The sequence below is a fragment of the Trachinotus anak genome, unplaced genomic scaffold (genome assembly GCF_046630095.1).
Source record: "Trachinotus anak isolate AG129_WGS33_773 ecotype Australia unplaced genomic scaffold, CSIRO_AGI_Tana_v1 ptg000039l, whole genome shotgun sequence".
In the NCBI taxonomy this organism is placed as follows: domain Eukaryota; kingdom Metazoa; phylum Chordata; class Actinopteri; order Carangiformes; family Carangidae; genus Trachinotus; species Trachinotus anak.
In genome coordinates, this window is record NW_027273890.1 from 3,097,042 (window position 1) to 3,116,654 (window position 19,613).

A 19,613-nucleotide genomic window follows, 5' to 3' on the forward strand; every position below is an offset into this window, starting at 1 on the left:
TCTCACCTTGTCAAGCAGATTTTTACAAAATCCTTGGCATTATCTGAGAACCCGTCTGGTAAGGAGGGCATCAACCCTCTTTGAGCTCCAATGTAGAAGAGAGCAGCCATCTTGTCCATGTGTGCAAGAGGTGGTTTCCCTGTGGCCATCTCAAACACGGTGCAACCTACACTCCATATATCTGACTTCCTGCCATATCCCGTCTCATTGATAACCTAAGAGGGGGAAGAGATGACAAAATGTGAGAGTAGTCGAATTTTAACCTTAGTAGACAACAGAAACAAGAAGAGCTTAAGCAGTTCAAAAAGAGTCATCCTCACAGATGACGAGACCACCTAAAAGAGCTCCGAATCTACCTCTGGTGCCATCCAGTAAGGTGTCCCATGGACAGACTTAAGCAGGTCTCCGCTGTTGCTTCCGGTGTAGTTCAGGCAGCTGAGACGTCGTGCGCAGCCAAAGTCGATGAGCTTAATGACGCCGGTGGGCATCAGCATGACATTGTTTCCCTTCAAGTCACGATGAATCACCCTGTTCAGGTGGAGGTAGGCCACCCCTTCCAGGATCTGATGGGTGTACAGAGCCAGCACTCGTTCTGGCAGAGGACCAAACCTGAGGGGACAATTTGTATTCATGGTATTAGTAAAGATCATTTATTATAAGGTCCTGGCCTCATGTCTTTTCACAAACGGGGCTTTCCCAGATCAGCTCAGTGTTTCAACAGGTACGTCAAATGGTAAGTTATTTCCAATCAGCCTAACCTGTGAAGAATGCTAGCGATGGATCCTCCTGGGATGTACTCCATGAAGATGGAAACCACATGGTGATAAAGCGAGGTCCCCAGGAAGCCCACGATGTTGGCGTGTCTCAGGGTTTTAAGCAGTTCCACTTCCCCCTGCAGACGACTGTACTCCCTCTTTGCAGCGTCGGGGTCAGAGGTGTCCAGACTGACCTGCTTCACAGCTATCAGCTGGCCCTGGCTGGTCAGGCCGCAGTACACCTGGTGAGAAGGCAGCAGTGTTAGCCAGAGTTAGTTCAGCATGTGGGCCTGCCGCTGTAGATGATTTGGGTATTTGTGTTGGATTAATCCACAGTGCAGGATTGTATGAGGAGATAACACTTTTTAGGTTGGGAATAATGACACAGGAGGTGAATCTTCATATTCTTAAGCCTCAAATAGAAGGACTTATGTCAAGAGACATAAGATAACTTGTAATCAAAGGACACAGTATACTGAGACCTTTTTTCTTATTCTTGAATGTGTTCTTTACATTGCTAGCAGACTTACTGTCCCATAGGCTCCCCTGCCGAGCACCTCACCCCTTGTCCATGTGATGGTGTCATCAACAGTCACCCCAGAGCCAAGCAGAGCTGCACTGTCTGTTGAAATAACCTGCAGTAAAATACACAGGATGAAGCTTAGCAAAGAAATTGACCAATTCACATTCCACATTGGATTATCAAATCATTCATGAACTTGCATTTGTTCAAAAAAACAAATTGGTGTTTGAGGCTTTATTTGGGATTAGGGTAATGATAATAAGAAGAATTTGGGTTTTTCAGGGTCAAGGTGTTGTATTGGTTTACTGAAAATATTTAGACCATTTTTAACAGATTTTAAACTGTGAAAATTATTGGCATGGTGAAGGAGGCTGAACCTTACATTTCAGTTGGTAAAAAAGTAAGGCCCTGCATAGCCACGTTTAGGAATATCATCCACTGAGTGGGAAACTAGCTCAGGTGTTCATCTGTGCACTACACTTCAATAGAGGTAGGAGGATTTCCCACCAACCAAACAGTTGTTTGAAAACACTTCACATAAAGCATAAATCCCATATTCATGTCCAAGTAAGTTTTGTAGTGTGTTATTATCAAAGTTGTCTTTTTGATATTTAACTACCTTTATTGGAGAGAAAGGCTGAAACAAAATATATATTTAGAAAAGGAGAAAAATAGATGACCTTCCCTGTTCTCCCAAGAGTATCAGCCTGTCCTACCTGCCCTAATAATTTTGGTACAGTCTCTAAATGTGTGGAGTTATGAAAGAACAGGATTGAATGAGTAGAGACTCAAAATGTCTTCATATGCACAGTTACAAATAACTCTTAATAATGGACATTTTTTATTGTAACACTGACAATGTTTGTCTTTCGTCAGTTTTGTTTCTTCCAACCATGATGTTAACCAACAACTTTACCTTGGGAAACATATTTGTTCCTGATACAGGATCTTCTTCTCTCTTGGACTCCTTGGTGCTCGATTCCAGGTTTTCGGGACATGGGCCTATGGACACATCCCTCTCGTCCAGTGAGATCAGCTCTTCAGCCAGACATTGCAGTAGGTCATCTGTGAGCGGCCCATCTCCCACTTCATCCAGAAACTTCTGGTAAACTGGTGACATAATGGTGTGGCTGCTGCTGCTGCTGGAGGATGCCCATGTGTTGATCTTTGGCTGTTGGGAGCTTTGAGGTGACACAGGCTCAGGAACTGGTCTGTTTAGGTCACCTGTTGATGAATTCCCAAGGACGTCTTGCGTATTCATGGGCATGCGACTATAATCTTTAGCACGAGGTGTAGTTGTTGGCGTGGTCAGGGTTTTGTCATCAGATTTGAATGTCTCAGAACCATATCTAGAAAGAGCCTCCTCTATAGTAGATAACATATGATTTTCAGCCTTTTCTTGAGCACTATTGTGACCATGCTTAGAGAGAACTAACTCTGCCTCTGGTTTAGGCATATTGTCTGTAGTATAAGTGTCTTTCCTTGATGGAGGTGTGAGGTGAGGTTTTGCCCTAGAGGACCCAAGTCTTGCTTTGCTTTTAGCTGAAACCACCATGCTCTCCCCTTGGCTTCTCCTCACCTTACACTGAGGGTGTTTCAAGGGTCTTTGTTTGACTTTGTGGGGCTGTTGCATCTTCCTAGACGGCGCAGACTTTACTTGTCTGTCCTTTGTTTTCTCACAGGAGCTGGAAACCCTAAGGTTATCATAGACTGGGCCAGCAAACATCTCATAGATGGCTGGTCCTTCGTCCCCGCTCTGTATCTGCTGAAACATGTCTTTGTAGGTAATGAAGTCCACAGCAGATTTAGACCTTGGTGTCCCTGCTACACTGAGTCTCTTCAACTGCCGTGCACTCTTCAGCTCCCTCCCTGGTGGTTGAGGTCTGCTGTTGTTCGACTTGTCTGGATTTGCTCTTTTGCTCTGTGGGTGATCAACAACCTTCTTTCGTGGCGATGGGGTGTCAGTAGTGCTACAATGAGCACCCTTTACTGATTTAGGCTTTGATTTTACTTTACTGCAGACGGTGGCCTCTCCACTAATAATTAGCTCAGGGCTTTTCCTGGTTTTATCTTTGACTTGTGTGGAAAGTAAGGTGTACTTCAGATTGCTTTTAGACTTATTCCTACTTAGGATGCTATGGTCTTTATGTGCTAGTAGGTTGAGGGAGTTTGATTTTTTAGTTTGACTATTTGCTCTTATTTCACAGTTCATACTGGTTCTTCTCTCCTTGTTCTGGGTAGTGTTTAAAGCTTTCAACATCTTCTTATCTCTCTTGGGATCCACATCTGACAGTGGAAAGTTTACAGCTGCAGTAAAGAGCTGAATTTTCCCCACAGCAGTGCTGGCATTTACCTTTGCATCCTCAGCAGTGGGAAAGGTTGGGTTATCTACCTGGGTATCTTGGTCACAGGAATCCTTCATTGTCTCTTCTGTCTGTTGCCACAGTTCATTTCTGTTGTTCCCTTCAGAGCACGCAATAGCATCCTCTTGGTCATTCATATCAAATATAATTACCTGGATAATGTCTGTCCGGCCCACATGGTTCTTCTCCTTAGACTCTGATGTGACAGGCATTTCATTGTTCACAGTGTCTTTAACTTGGTTCATAGTGTCCCTTTGTTTTGCATAGTTACATTTTGAGAAGATTTGATTGCCAACAGCCTCTTTTGTATAATTCACATTGGTGGCTCTCCCTTCACAGTGAGAGTTTTCAGCTTTTTCAGTGCTGAGAAGATCACTCTCATGATAGATAGGCTCTTTGTACAGGCTCTGTGCTGATCTGTGGATTGGTGGAATCTGACTGATCCTTGACTGAACTTTAAAATGCTGCCTTGTCTCCTCAACCAAATCAGCCTCAGTAGACTCAACATCCTTCGAGTGCTGTAACAACCTGTCTCCAGTGAACTTCAGATTGCCGACATCTGAAGCTCTCTCCTCTATATCCCTCTCATCATCCTCCAGATCGATGGAGCTCTGGCTGCTGCTGGTGCTGCTGGACCCACTCTCCTCACTGCCACCCTTAGTAGTAGTCGGAGGGCCAATGCGTTGGCTGCCCCAGGACAACCTCTCTCTCCTCAGCTGGGTCCTGGAGCAAAGCGGGCTCCGGCTGATGGGCTTCAGGGGAACACGGTGCTTTAGCGCTGGCAGAGCTGCATTGTCTCTGGGCCTGGTGTTCAGAGGTGCCAACAGTTTAGGTGTTCGGGGATGCAGAGCCGGTAAAAGAGCCTGTGAGAACTGCAAAGAGTAAGGACATTGATGGTAATTCTGTGGATGTGACTGGCAAGGTAAGACAAATTATTGTATTGTCAGTAATGTTAGGCGAATGGGTGAAGCTGATGTAAGATTATTTTTGGTTGAAACTCACCTTTTGTTCATTTACAGTATCTTGTGAACCCAGTCCTGCAAAAAGGGACAAAATTCTAGATTAAAATAATACACAAACAAGTATCATCAGCAAACTCAGATACTCACTCACTTAAATAAATTATGCCATTATTCAATATTCATACCAAGATCGTTTTACATTTACATGATACAAAACACTGTGTCTTTTTGAATATTCATGACATAAAAGTTGGAACTGAACTACAACTCTAATTCATAAAAATGAATAACCATGATTTTCTGTGTATACACATACGGGTCTGGATGTGTGCCCTGGCCTGCATCATGGTGTTTGAACACAGAAGTGGTTCCATGACACTGGGGGCTGATTGGCTGAGCTGGCTGGGCTCAGCCACAGACAGCAGGCCTGGGGTGGACGGGCACGCCGCAACCACACTTCTTGTCCTCTGCCTGTAAGGGACAAGTATCAGAATAAGGGTTTAAGGATTTTGTGTGTTGTCACAGATGTAATGCATTTTCTGTACACATAATGTCAGGGTGAGTCATAGGTCAAGACATAAAGACAGTCTATTGCTTTATATGTGGTGGTGACAAGCAGGGTAATGAACTGGCTTTCTGCTTTTGAATGGTCTTATTTATTGTCCAGCTACAGTGTGTACCTGCGTCTAGGGGTTACAGGGACGCAGGGGGTCCTTGTACTCAGCAAGCCACACGAGGGAGCAGCGTCAGCGTGGCCCCAGCGCCTGCTGCTGTCGCTCAGGCCGGGCAGAGACAAACCTCCTCTGCTGAGGAAAACACAGGAGAGTTATATAGTTGTCACTGTATAGTTAGGGGTCAACTGAGAAATTGTCATTAACAATATTATTTTAAGAAAATTACAAATGCCTTTGAGTTTCTTTGTTTCTCTGTGCTAAACTGAACATAATGCAAAAAACTTCATTTTCCTCCCATCTCTCTCTATTACTGGAAGCTGTTGCCATGAAATTAGAGAGCAGCTCAAAGACCTTTATTCTTCTTGGAGAGCTTGGACTTGTTTCAGTGCTGAGAGCTCCACATTACAGACAATGGGCTGATTCACCAAAGCCCTCTCCCCCCCCCCCATCTCTGTGTTTCTAACCTGTTTGGGCAGAACAGGTTGTCCTCTGGACACAGCGACAGGTGCCTGCGTACAGGTCTGCGAGTGTAACCGGAGAGGACACTCTTCTACTGTTGGTGTAAAAGCGAGAGGCTGTTGTTGACTGCAGCCCGGGGAGAGTGTACTGTGTATACAAGAGGCTGTGTGTTGGGGGGATGGACTGTTAACTGCACACGCATGAAGTGTTTGTTTGTGTTTGTGGTTACGTACGAACAGATGTTGATGTGTTTACATGTGTCAGTACTCTCAGCTCAGAACCAACAGCTTGTAAATGATGCTTCTTTACAGCTTATATACATTTAAAAAGAGTGCATGAGGGTGTGTGTGTGTGTGTGTGTGTGTGTGAGAGAGAGAGAGATTGTGAGATGTTATCCAGCCCACCTGCTTCTCCCTGCGTCCTGGTAGGCTTGTCTGATGTCTCTCAGGGTTTCCATGGCGTTTTGGAAACAGAGGGGGATCCCCTTATCTGCTGCAGACACACACAGACCCACACAGTTACACCCACCAATCCCAAGTCTATTGTATTCTCACAGTGTTAAAAGTTAAAGCACTAATTTGAAACTCAGTCACACACACCATCTTTCTGGCCTGACAGTTTTATAGGCTGCGGCCTCTTATATGTTAATGAACAAGGTTTTCATCTATCAGGTTGCACACTTGGTGTTTTTCTATATTTCAAAGCCACATTTCACACGAGTGAGAACAAACTTACATCTAGTCTTTGGAGTACATCAGCTCCTGCTCACACAGAATATACTCTCCAAAACACAGTGTTCATATACAGTAAATTCATACTCATCATAGATGAAACACCAGTATTACCTGTCTCTGAGCCCGTCGGTCGCCTCTGCTCCCATTTCGAGCTCACGCTTACAGACTGGATCAGATAACTCCTGTCTCTGTTAATTTCTGTGTCCCTCCACACCTGGGTAAGACCTAATGATCACACCCTTATTCTGTCTCTGCTGTCTGGATTCTGGACATGTCTATTTCTCCTTGTGGCACTCTCTCTCTCTGACTCAACCATGCCTCTGTGGCTGAGGTAAGAGACCTCTCAGCTGGAACCCCTCCCATCCGGTCACGCCTCCCTCACTGCCCCCCCTGTAGAAGGTGATTTGATCTGAAGGCCTATGTGGGATGATGCTGCGCATTTGTCACTTGAAAAGGTCAAAAACAATTTTTAAAGATGTGATCTTTTTAAAGTAGTTAACTGACATCAGAGATGCTCGTATCACCTCGTTGTGTTTTCTCTTTAGCCCTGTAGGACTGAGAACAGCTGCTCTCCTCTAACAAGCCCACAAAGAAAAAATAAGTTCACTCCAGTTTCATACATTAATAGTTCCCACCCTGGTTCATTAAAACCACTAAAACCACAGGAGTCAGTGGAGGAGCTCTTACCTTGGCTGAGATCTTTATGATGGTCAGATAGAGGCGGGCACCCTGGAGACTCCAGCACTTCCTGGGAAGAACAAAAGTGAGTGATTTGTGTCTGAGTCTTAAAAGACTGAAGCTGGTAGAAGCACTGCAGTAGTAGATGCAAGATGAGAAGGGCTGTGATTTTTTCTTTAATTAAAGAAACAAAAATGAACAAAGTTACGTTTTTATATTTCCAAGTTGGAGTAAATTATGCCCTTATTTAATCTTTTATTGAATATTTTAATTTCCTCTGTTCTCATTTATTCAGTGAATGCTTTTAAAAAGCTGCAGGGCGAGGAGATATTAGAAAAAACCCAGCACTGCTATGACACGAGAGGCACTGATTGATTCAACTGTTAGATTTCATTGATTATGTTAAGAGCAGCAACTGGCTCAGTCACAGCTGCAGTGATGGAGCTTTAGGTTTAGATGTGTCTCTATTGGTGGTTTGGAAGACACTTAATTTTAATGATTTGGTTTTGATTTATTCTAAGTAAACTCTTGGTATAAAGTTTATTGTTGGTGGTTTTACCACTGTGCATGTAACACGTACACTACAGCTGAGTGTGTCATCGGGTCTCTGAGATACATACTGTACAACGTACCGCAGCTTTTCCCTGAAAACCACCTGCTCTCCCCTTCCTGCTCACCATCTGCCCTGCTTGTTTCCTCCTATCAGAACACCCAGAATATGTTAGCATGGCAGCGAAGTGTCAGCTACACAGAGCACCCCTCCCCCACACACATAAATACACACTCACTTATCTAAACAGCCAATTACTGCTTCCACATGTTTGTCTTTTGGGTGACCACTCGCTGCCAGTCTGCCTGTGTGTTTGTTAACTGTGGCTACTTGAGAGCAACAGTGTGCACTCATACACACCCGCTTCAACACAACACACACCCTGTTTGTCAGGTCCTGTGGATGTTTAAGTGCAGTGTGGTCTGTGAGTGTATCATACAGGTAGGTTTGAAAAAAAAAAAAAATCAATAGTCAAATTGTTTAAGTGAATATATAATAATAATAATAATAATTATTATTATTATTATTTATTTTATAATATTGTTATTTTAATATTTTTATTATCATGATTTCCATTTTATAATAATTTCCATACATTTCACACTAGTCTCCATTAAAAGTGAGTCATAAAGGTTTTGTTGCTGTCATTTGATTTAGTTGCAGAATGTAAAATCTGACAGTTCAATCAGTTACTGATACAAACAACCTCTCTGCAGGACAGGAGCCTTGATATCTTGATATAAAATGACATTTTCAGTATTTTCCTCTGTAGTAGTTTGACATTCATCACTTACCCCGGTGTGGCTGTACAGCAGAAAGCCGTGTTGATGGGTGTGTGTCTGCGTAGGGGAGGTTGCTGTCGACTGATCAGGATAAAGACTCTCACTGTCCAGCTCTATGTCAGAGTCCTCGAAGTCTGAGTCCAGATCCTGGCATGAGAATGTATCAGGGACCAGGGGGGACACAGGGCCAGCATCTGAAGAAGAACAGAAATCATTTTAAAACTTTATGGTTTCTGCTGACACCCAGAGAGGGAGAAATCAAACCGTGTTTCTCCTCATTGAGACAGTCATGACCAGAGCAGAAACTCTCTGTGTCCACACCCCTGCACCTGGTCCTGTTTACACAAGATGGGGGATTAGAAGCAGTAAAAAAAAGGCTAAAAAGAACTTCTGTTACCTGTTAATGTCGGTTTATTCCATCTCTACTCATCCATCCTCTCTGTGTCGCCATGATTCTGTGTCGCCATCCTCGATACAAACTGATTCACACACTCATGAAGCCTCTTAGCAGCCTGGTCACTCACACATACACAAGCAAGCCCTTCTTACACTTTCCCACATAAGCGCAGGCTTTGAGCGCAACTGCAGAGGTTTTACTCAGAAAAACAGGATTATGAATGGACGTGGTATGCTGTTTGTGTGTATGTGTCTGTGAGAGAGAGACAAAGAATGTGTATGTGCTTACACACAATCGTAAATAGGAGGATTATAAACGGGAGGAGGGTTTTTATTTAGAGGTGCACATATGCTACATGCATATTTTGCATTAAACACTCAGTTATGTAAGTGACTGATCAATGAATCAGGAGTCAAATAACATGAAGAAGTGAGCAAGTGTTTGACATCACCTCCATTTAGGTCCATGTAATGAAGACGTGATGATACAAAAGACAATCAACAGGAAAACTAACTGAACTAACTTAAGTAAGGCTGCATGTGTCAAGCTATCAATTAGTAAATAAAAAGTTGTTTTTATTACGTTTTCTTTAATTAAAGAGTTTTATGTTCTTTTTGTCAGTTTCTGTGTTTTATTTTTCCAGGTTACGTGTTGTATGTGATTCTGTGTAGGCCCCTTTTCGTCTCACAGAAACTTTTGTTACCTGTATTATTCTAATCAGATTAGAATAATTGTTGAACATGAGAATGTACAAACAGCAGCATAATCCTTATTTCTCCATGGCCAATCACATGCACTGCTGGAATTCAGGTCAGAATTTTAAAGCAGCATTAGTAGAAGAAAAAGTTCACATCATTGTCAATTTAAAACTATGTGCATTAGTTACCTACTTACACATTTGAGGTTGTGTTTTAGGCACACTCTCCATTAAACTGTTTTAGTGTCCACTCACTCCTGAGGGAAATATTTGGCCCTCTGTGGCTGAAAACGACTCTCTGAGAGCGGTGAGACTGAACCATGACATTAAAGCTGCCATAAGGGCCAAACAATGATCTGACAGGTGAATGTGTCACAGAGCTCAGAATAACTGCAGAGTTCGGTTATCACTCTCTGTGGGTCCATCTCTACAGCTGACACCCTTCTAAATCATGCTAATGGATGCATTTTTCCTCTGTTTGAGTGTGTGTGTGTGTGTGTGTGTGTGTGTGTGTACCTGTGTGACTTAGGGCCTCGACCATCATATGAATGATCTCCTCCTTCAGGGGGCTGTTGATGTTGGCAGCGTAGTGAAGTGCAGAGCAGCCGCTGTGGTCTCGTACCTGCAGATCACTGATCAGGAAGTAAAGACAGATGTAGACAGGGTGTTTTGTGTTGCATTTGCATAGACAGTTCATTTCCTTATTGGTGTGTCAGTCTTTGCTCAGGCCACCTCAAACCTCTTTGGGGCACAAAGTAGAATTAAAGCGTTTCAATTCAAGATGCAAGTTTCTTTGATAAAGAAAAAACAAACAGCTGGCGACTGCTAAAGAAAAGTTTGTGTGTTTGCATTTGCTTGTCTGTATGTTTCCTACATGTCAGAGTGTTTTCTTACGCTGAGAGTCGTAGCAGTTCCTTAACCACCTCCACAGGTCGGTGGTCCCACGGCAGAGGTGTGGCTACGCTCTCAAACAGGTCAACGTCCCTGACAGCGAGCATCACGGCTGTCACGCCGTCGCCATTCGGAACGTTCACATCCATCCTGTCCTCCTGAGCCTGACACACACAGACACACACAGACACACACATGAAACATACAAGGGACACTATAGCACCAGGATGGAGCAAAGTGCCGAAATCACAAACATACACATTAGTCATCTTAGATCTCCTGAAGCTTGATGTAAAGACACTGTGGTCTGTGTCCATTCAAATTCTGAAATGATAAAGTTTATCTTATTTCAAAAAACTCTTTACACACATTCAGCCTGAAACGCAGCAGCTTGGAGATTCAGTTTAATATTGTTCAGACAGAACTGCTCTGGTAGAAGAATATGATTTCACTGGAACAAGTTTTTTGTTTAATCTGAAGCATGTGATAATAACTGTCACATTTCCAATTACACAAAGTCACACGAGGACACAACAAAATAGATCAGCCTGTTTTTTGACCGGGGCTGATTATGATTCATGTGTTTTCATGTCCAACCAACCGTCTCATGAAGTTTATTATTACATTACATTATTAAATAGTTTTTTTTTGTTTGTTTGTTTTAGAGGTTGGTGAATATTTTTAGTCAAGGATCCAGCCTCCGTGAAAGCATCCACACATTACTCATGAACAGAAACAGAATACCCAGTTGTGTTTTTGTAATAGGAAAACTTTGTTGTTTCCCTCTGTTGTCTTTGCTCATCTGGGAAATCCTCTAACACCTGAGTGGGAGTGTTTGTGTGTGTGTGGGAGCTTTACCAGCAGCCGCTGTAAGGAGTGCAGGTCTCCCTGCCAGGAAGCCTGCAGCAGCTGTGCCTGGGGAGGCAGATGAGGCCTTGACATCCACCCCAACACTTTTCCCTGGATCTCAGCAGGGCTTACATGAAGCGCTGTCTTCTGGCTGCAGTCACACAAGGTCACGTCAGCCCCGGTCTGCAGCAGCCGCTGCACCACCTTTTAACAACATCACATGGAAAAACAGTAAATGAAACTGAAAGGAAACACAGTAGACCCATTCAAATGAAAGATTTGGTACTATCAGTGTACAATTATACTAGTATTGCAGTGTTTCTGAGATACCTTGTGAGTGTGCCAGTTTTTGCAAACATAAAATTCAGCTAAACATCTGCTTTGATTTTAGTGGCTTACGTCACTTCACAGGGGGAGTGTGTCCCCTGTGCTCCCGGTAAGTCATGAGCTTGTTTTGAACATGGCTCCCCAAGAGGATGCAGAGGTGTTATGCAAAGAGAAGGATTCATGTCCACATGCACGTAAACACATGTTGTTGTAAGTGGAAGGAAAAATACAACAAGTCACCCCCCCACACCCACAACCCTCAGCCTCTAATGTGCTCACCTGTAGGACTTTTCCAGTGAACAATGGACTGATCTGCTAAGTAAAGGCTGAACCATGATTACACAACAACAAACATCCCGATGCCAAATCATCTCTCCCATACACACACACACACACACACACACACACACATTCACAACTTACCTCAGTCCTGCCTTTACGACAGGCAGCGATAAGCGCAGTGCATCCTCGTTCCTCCTCATCCTCAGTGTCAGAGACCTCGTGGCCGTCCACCTCGTGTCCAAGGCCGACTATCAAAACTTCCTCGTTGTCCTCCTGCTGCTCCCTCAGCCTCTCATCAACTCCCCGCCACCTCCTCTCTGTCTTCTCACTTCTCTCCATAGTTCACAGGTTTCTCCTCAGATCTGTTAGAACTGAAGCTGAGGAGAAGTTCAGAGTCTCAGCAGGAGGTCAGACCAGACTTGTGCTTTTTCTTTTGTTATTATAAACAATAAAAGAGGAAAAAAAAGGCTAATAATGCGCTGACATATGTGACTGAGTTCTTTCAGCTCAGTGTCTGCAGAAGTCTGTGTGTTTGTGTGACCATTACTGTGATGTTATCGCTGTGATGTAACTCTCTAATGATCCAATGGTCCCCACAGAGACAGCACAGGGGGTGTGATAGGAATTACTCACATTAGCTCTGCCACCGAGTCACTAGACATCATTATGCGTTAAAGGAGGCAGTTTACATGTGTATGTGCAGGAGCATGTGTATTTCTGTGTGTGTGTGTGTGTGTGTGTGTGAGCACAACTCTTTGTGGGCTGAGCTGTGTCTGGTTTAATGTTTGACAACACTAACAGAGCAACAGTCAAGATGGCTGAAGTGTCTAATATATCAACGTATTTAAAGTGAAAACATCTATGAATACATGAGAAAAGTTTATTTTACAAGATTTAAACGACTCTTCTGGGTGTTATTGGTAATTTCAGTCCGTGTTAGTGATTGTCAAACCCATTCATTGTGATAAAATGTTGAGGTGAAGTGATGTGTACTTACTGTGGTGATGCCATCTCATCTGAGTCTCTGCCCTTCACTGTCCTCGATCAGCTGATCCACCCGTCCGTCTTCTCTGACTTTCTTCGACAAGCAAACCTTTGATCCTTCTCAACAGACCCTCCACTCTAGTGTTTCCTCTGCTTTCTTCGTTTTCTGCTGCACGCCTCCTGCTGTGCGTTTACACTTGGTCGCCTTGGAGACGGTCAGACAGGCAGGCAGGCTGCGTGTTGCCTGACACTTTAAGACAAAGTGAGAATATTAATGTTTTGCCATCTGTTTTTTTTTGTTTTCCTCACCATCCTCTTAACTCGGCTTTACTAAAATTCTCCCCCACACACTTTGGTGTTTCTTTCATAACATTTTTCTATTTTGTCCTGAGCAGACCATCAAATGAGGACGTTGTGCTCGGTCGCAGTGAAGCCACTCAGCGTTATCCTACTTGGACATATTGGTGAGGGCAGATATTTGGGAGATGATTTGACAGGCCCAGTTTTCCACCCAGCCGTGTGAGCGCTCTCTGTTTCTCTGATGTAACATCGAGGTATCTGGCAGTGAAGTGCAGGAAGCAACAAAGGTTTAGCTAAAACTACAGTCCCTGCCGGCCCACGTAGATGAGTCATCTTTAGGCCTTTCAGTACAAATGAATGTGCCTTTTCACACTGGGTTCAAAGCAAACTGCAAACAAAGAGAGACGTCTCTTATGCTGTACATTTCAAAAGACACAGCAAACTCGTATGTGTCCAGCAAGTTTTATCTTGATAGAAGATTTAAAAAAAAACATTCAATTGTATTTGAAAGAGGGCAAAAATAGAGTGTGATGCTTCTATTACAATAGCAAAAGTACATTTTTTGTGTTGTGTACATAACATTACATGATTCATCTCGTAATGTAGTTAAATAGTTCACATTACTGCATATTATATTCATTATTACACAGAATTTTAACATTCTGTGTGTGTGTGTGTGTGTGTGTGTGTGTGTGTGTGTGTGTGTGGACTAAAATAGTTTTTCTCAAGTCTCTGCCTCTTGGACCTGTGGAGATGATTCCTGTGATGATCCACAGACACTGAGGATAAATAAAGTTCCTGCCATGTTTTATAAAGTCTGATGCATTTCTCTAAACAGTGAAACAGCACAGCAGCGTATTGTGCAGTCACAAGTGTAATGACAGTACATGCTCAATGCAGATCCAAATATATGTATACTGCTGGTGTGCTGCAGGGAAATGTAGTGAAATATTCTGTTGATGTCTTTCCCTGTCCCCACACCGGGGAGGATGCTGGAGCGCTGGCTTTTTTAATTCACTGCTGCTGAAGCTAAAACCACAATGAACTGCAGAGGAAGAAATTCTGTGTTACACTTAAGACATCTCATTGTTCTATAAAAAATAATTTTTAAAACCACAAAATATCTTTTATCTGTCCTTCAATACACGAAAAGGAAGGAAACACAGGGTCCTGAGTCTACAGCACCATCTGCTTCAGCCTCTCTCAGGCTCCTGTAACTCCACTCATTGGAATGAAGTCACTGTAAAGCTCCTCAGAGCCACTAGATGACGGTGTCGCACAACTGTGACGCCAATGATCCTGACCCCGAGCCCGGATCACGCACAGCAGCCACACCGCACCTGCTCCCATGCGCCCGCCGCAGGCAGAGCTCAGCCCCTGCCTCAGTGTTGTGGAGACTGAGGAAATGATGTTTCTGTGCACTATACGCGCTTTATCTCCCATGGTAACAATATGAATATTTATAAAAAGCTTCATCAATACACAGTTTGAAGTTTGCTGCTATGTATCCGATTAACCAATGGAAAAGTACCATGCAGAGTCCGGCGCCTCCTCCCTCATCCAGATCACCCTCACCTCCCCTCCCTGCACCGTGTTTGCTATGTTTGGGTCTATCCCGTGACCCCCCCCGCTCCCCCCGCCCCCCCCCCCGCAGCCGTGTCCTCTCAGAGAGGAGCGCGGAACCTCTCCACCGTCTCTCCGCCGCTCCGGTCCCGGGCTGGAGCCTCCCGCTGCGCGCAGCGCTCTGGATCGCGGCTCGCTTCACGGCTCAGTATGTCTCCTGTGCGGATGAGTGGGGGTCGGTGACAGGAAGACTCGGGGGAGTTGAGGTGCAGCGGGAACAAGGACGAGTCTTGCCCCCCCCCCCCGAGCAGTTTTGCGCAAGGTGATCCAGCAGAGGCTGATCGACCGGGCTTCTCTCTCCGCTCTCACTTGTGGTTCCACCTATTACTCTCTGAGCTGTGGGAAGTTGCTCCACAGCTTCACGTCGCTCCCGAAACTTCAGTCCGTGGATCAGTGAGAGCGCGGCAGGATGGGACCTCCGCCCCGGGCAGCGCCGCGCACACGGACGCTTCTGTGGTTCATTGTAGGTGAGTCTCACTCACCGGGGCTGTTACTGCCTCTACATCACTGTCTGTTGAGACAAATCATAAGACTGTATAGACAGATCCTTCTTGAAAAATCAGGTTGATTTGTTCATGGAAGCTTAATAAGGTGACTTAACTCTCCTCCACATCCAGAGCCAAAGAAAAGGAAATCACTTTATCCTCATGTTGTTTTTAACCAGGAGGTGTGAATGTCGGCAGCTGCGGAAGACAAGTTTGTTGTTCCACTAAAGGGAAGTAGTTCTCTACAGTGCCAGGGACTCAAAAATCAGATTTCATGTTAACGACCTCACCCGTGGGTCTGTTATGTGACATTAGACATATTATAGGATCAGTGGTGGCTGCCAACCTGCGTGGGGAAGAATAAACACAATCATCTCTGTTTAAAGTGTGTAAGAGAGCAGCAGTGTTTATGGGGGGTGAGTGGAGGTGGCTCCAGCTGGGGAAAGGTGTTCAGCAGAAGCAACTGGTTGGAACACTTTTCTCCAAAATCTGTACATCTGTAGGGAGGAAGGAGAGTCTCTGGTACCTCTTTCATCATTGCAGCCAAGACAGGGATGTGCACAGCTGTGCATTACCATGTGGACAAACGCTGTGATTACGCAGGAGGTTTTTTTTAGTTGTTTTTTATCCCTGTATTTAGAAATGTGAAGATAAATGATCCATTTGCATCAGACTGAATTTATTATTTCCCTAAATCCATGAAATAACATTACACCCACTCACCCACTTGAATTTTTACTAATGCAAAATATATAAGACCACTTAACTGATAAATCCATGTTATGTGATGAAAATCTGCCTTTGTGATGCAGGCTGCGGGCTTCTTGCTGTGGGCTCCGCAAAAACACTTAATGCACCCACAAACCTGTGCGCTCGCGTTACTGTGACCGGTCCACAGACCCAGCACATACCTCCATCAAGGTTTGCAGCCGCACTGACTCCACATGGCTCCTTGTTGATTGGCTCATTGGTCTGCGGGGACCCTGACCCAACCTCCTCCTTCTCATTCAGTGCTCATGTGGACGAAAGGGTGCAGCCCTTACGTCTCTTTTTCAGTGGGATACCTTTCTTTCTAACTCTTTCTCCTTTGCACGAATATATTCACAGCAGTAATTTTAGGCTTATGAAGAAATTCAGTTAACATGGTTTCATTTCCCAGCCTCTGACCACTACGTTTTTTTTACCTTTAGTTGAACTGTAATGTGAACCCCATCGTGGAAACCTGCAGAAATGTACTCGCTGTTCTCACTCTTGGCTGCTTTCAAGTTATACTTGTTCTGAACTTCTCGGTGTTTGTGAAAAAAAGAAAATGAACACACATCTGCACAACTGAAGTACGCATTGTAAATACACCGAAGCACAGTGTGCACACAGGCGCACTGTAATGCTCTCTGACAGAGGTGTTCAGATGAGCTTCCTCTTTTCTTTGCCCTTTGGCTTCATGTAGGAGTTCTATATTTACAGAAAGAGAAAGTTATGACTCATCACAGCAGCACCAGGTTGCCTCATTACTGTAAAAACCACTTTCCCATCTACAACAGCAATTTTGAAAGTTTTGCTCTGAAAAATCATTTTTTAAAAGAACTGTACATCATTCAGGCAGTTCATTTAAACCTCCAGGGAACTTTCAGTCCACCGTTCTTAAGGGGATGTTTAAGACTGTATTTTTCTGGCCAATGTACCGAATGGATAATGTGGAAAGGAGTCACCTCACTGTTCCCCACAGAGACAATTTAATCCTCTTTCCCTGACATGATCGTCTTTCATTTGACAGCTCAGAATCCAGTTTGAATTCATTGGAAGTATTTCATGCACATAAGCAACTCACTAGACAGTAGTGAAAAGACAAAAGGGAAACACTTTGAGGAATGACTCAGGGAACATCAGGAGACAACATCTGGAATGACTGAGTGTCCTACACGCAATCGAAAATGACTGGCACAGTGCACTCCAACTGAAGTGTGAGGCCCAGACGGGGTCACGGGACGATGTCGGCTAGGTCCATAAAAGTGTGTGGCTGTTATGTTGTTGTAATGAGTCTGGGTCTGCGGCAATTTTATATCAGTTCCTCTCCCAGAATCACAAAAGAGGCATTAAAAGAAAAGCTCAAGTTAATTAACTTTGGTGGAGCGGCTTCATGCAGAATCAACATAGCATTCCAGCTGATTTAAAGGAAAGTCTGACTTAATAAACTACTCACATGCCTTATGTACACCAAGCAGTAATATTCCTGCTGTCCATTCTGACCATGCAGGGATTCCCTCTGAAGTGTGAGTGGCGTCTGTGAAGAGTCTCTGTCCTCCCGGTCATGATTGTGTCATGAGAAGGCAGCTGGACTTACCTCTGCAGCACCCGGCATTTAAGCACTTGCTGGGTCATTAACACCTTGAGAGTTGTGGAGTCGTTAGGTTGCATGAGTCATTGTTTGAATGGGTCTTAAGCTGTCTGGGAAATGTGCTCTCAAGACTCCACGGCAAGTGGCTGATAAGCGGTGTCACAGACCGCCCCAGATGTTTAGTGATCATCGCTCCGCTTGACGAAGCCGTCTACGTTAAACTGAGCCGACTCTCTATGAAGGGATCCGTTTGTTGTCAGTAAGGGCAGGAGGAATGATTTCAGTGACCAATAACATTTTTTAACTTACCTATGAAAAGAAAGTATTGCATTAATATAGACTTCAAAAATAAGAATCTACCCTTCAACCTAACTGTTTGTATTTCCAATATTTCTCAGACAGGAGACAAGATACAGGCTTCTTTGTGATGAACTACCACATATTTCTTGAATAGATAAGAGTTCGTTGCATCAGTGTGGAAAAATCTGACTGTTTATCAAAAACTTCTTTTCCAGTGAGTGAGATGTTGGGGTCGGTTGGCTGACGTCCTGCGGCTCCCGCAGGCATGATTCATTTTTTTAAGGCAACAATGTGAATGAAAGTGGGGAGGGGGAGCAGCAGGGAGGGAGACACAGAGGGTTTCTGACCCCCTACTGATACAGATACATTTCAGGAGTCTGTGGTGTTGCCACCAGAGAGAATAAGAATAATTTCTATCAAGTTCCGGCTCCAGTCCCCGGTGAAGCTCTCGTCTCTCCAGAGAATGTGGATGCGTAGACTTTCTAAAAGTGCAACGCTGTCTCTGTTTTGCGTGAACGGAGGAGCACATATTTGTGGTGTGAAGGACTCAAGGGGACGTTTCTAAGAACCCTTATAAATCAGTGGAGAGAGAGCGAGAGAGAGAGAGAGAGAGAGAGAGAGAGGGGGCAACGAGAGCTAGAATCACACTAACAAGACAGAGAGATAAACGAGGTAGGTGGGGCTGGATAGTGAAAGTTTTAATAGTGCACATATATATCTGTGTCTGTTTTGTGGTGTGTGTTTGTTTGTGTGCGTCGTGACAGACCCGCCCACTGGACTTTGGCTAATTAGATAGATGAACGAGGGATGAAAAGATAAAAAGAAGGCTGAAAGGAGTAGCCATGCCCTGTTTTGATGGAGCTGTTTTTTCCATGTGTAATATTAGATAACTTCCCACTTACACTTCCTCTCCCCAGTGATTCTCTCTCCCTCCTTTCCCACTGAGAGTTCCTCATGGGGGGACAAAAACACAGATACGCAGCGAGCAACAAAAAACAACAACACTGTTTCATGCTTGAGTGAGATGTTTTCTGCAGGCCAAGCCCACAAAAGACAGGAAATTCAAAAAATGACCCAGGGTCCTGCTCAACACTTCAGCGAGGGTCCTCAGCATTCAGCCTCTGTCTGCAGCACAGTCAGCTGCAGCGAAAAGAGTTTACTGCACTCCAATCAATATGTGCTCACCTATGGAAGAATTATTTCTAACTTGGCTTTAAAGACCGGGTTTCATATTCTTTTGAGAGGATAAGTGAGCCCAAAGGCTCAGCCATAATTGGTCAACAATTGAAACAGTTTTTGAGTCTGTCTACAGTGGTGAGGAGAGAGGAATGTGAAGGGCGCAGAGAGTGTCTGGCATCACCCGCACGAACGCAGACCGCGAGCACCTCGTCCTAATTAGTTGTAGATCAGTGGTAATGCTGAGGGACATCAACCGTCACTCTTGTCACAATTGCTTTCTAAATGAACAAAACCACTCATTGTATGTGTGTTTTTTTGTTTTCTTTTGTGTCTGTATGTGGGTGTATGTTTATGTGTTCACAATCCACTTAGCTGAATTTCTGCAACCCACTCACCAAACAGGATGTTGATCCTGAATGATTTTGCATAAACCTGGAATACTTCCAGCAATGAAAGATCTTCAATATTCAATACCAGCATTTGT

General features: G+C 44.1%; 2 protein-coding genes across 2 annotated transcripts in view; one reads left to right on the forward strand and one right to left on the reverse strand.

Annotated features, from left to right (window-relative positions):
* The window catches only part of map3k19 (mitogen-activated protein kinase kinase kinase 19), a 28,401-nt gene that overhangs the window by 1,693 nt on the left and 7,095 nt on the right, over positions 1 to 19,613 (reverse strand). The window contains exons 2-17 of the mRNA XM_071472617.1: positions 12,921 to 13,157; positions 12,065 to 12,300; positions 11,324 to 11,518; positions 10,469 to 10,629; positions 10,091 to 10,206; positions 8,493 to 8,674; positions 7,158 to 7,218; positions 6,141 to 6,228; positions 5,284 to 5,409; positions 4,920 to 5,074; positions 4,644 to 4,678; positions 2,195 to 4,513; positions 1,286 to 1,390; positions 759 to 997; positions 357 to 609; positions 7 to 215 (exon numbers count right to left, since the gene is read on the reverse strand). Coding sequence (XP_071328718.1) covers positions 7 to 215; positions 357 to 609; positions 759 to 997; positions 1,286 to 1,390; positions 2,195 to 4,513; positions 4,644 to 4,678; positions 4,920 to 5,074; positions 5,284 to 5,409; positions 6,141 to 6,228; positions 7,158 to 7,218; positions 8,493 to 8,674; positions 10,091 to 10,206; positions 10,469 to 10,629; positions 11,324 to 11,518; positions 12,065 to 12,262 — 4,442 coding nt within the window. The 5' untranslated portion in view covers positions 12,263 to 12,300; positions 12,921 to 13,157. The remainder of the gene's footprint in view (positions 1 to 6; positions 216 to 356; positions 610 to 758; positions 998 to 1,285; positions 1,391 to 2,194; positions 4,514 to 4,643; positions 4,679 to 4,919; positions 5,075 to 5,283; positions 5,410 to 6,140; positions 6,229 to 7,157; positions 7,219 to 8,492; positions 8,675 to 10,090; positions 10,207 to 10,468; positions 10,630 to 11,323; positions 11,519 to 12,064; positions 12,301 to 12,920; positions 13,158 to 19,613) is intronic.
* The window catches only part of ramp1 (receptor activity modifying protein 1), a 53,067-nt gene continuing 48,318 nt past the window's right edge, over positions 14,865 to 19,613 (forward strand). Inside the window, exon 1 of the mRNA XM_071472624.1 lies at positions 14,865 to 15,297. Coding sequence (XP_071328725.1) covers positions 15,240 to 15,297 — 58 coding nt within the window. The 5' untranslated portion in view covers positions 14,865 to 15,239. The remainder of the gene's footprint in view (positions 15,298 to 19,613) is intronic.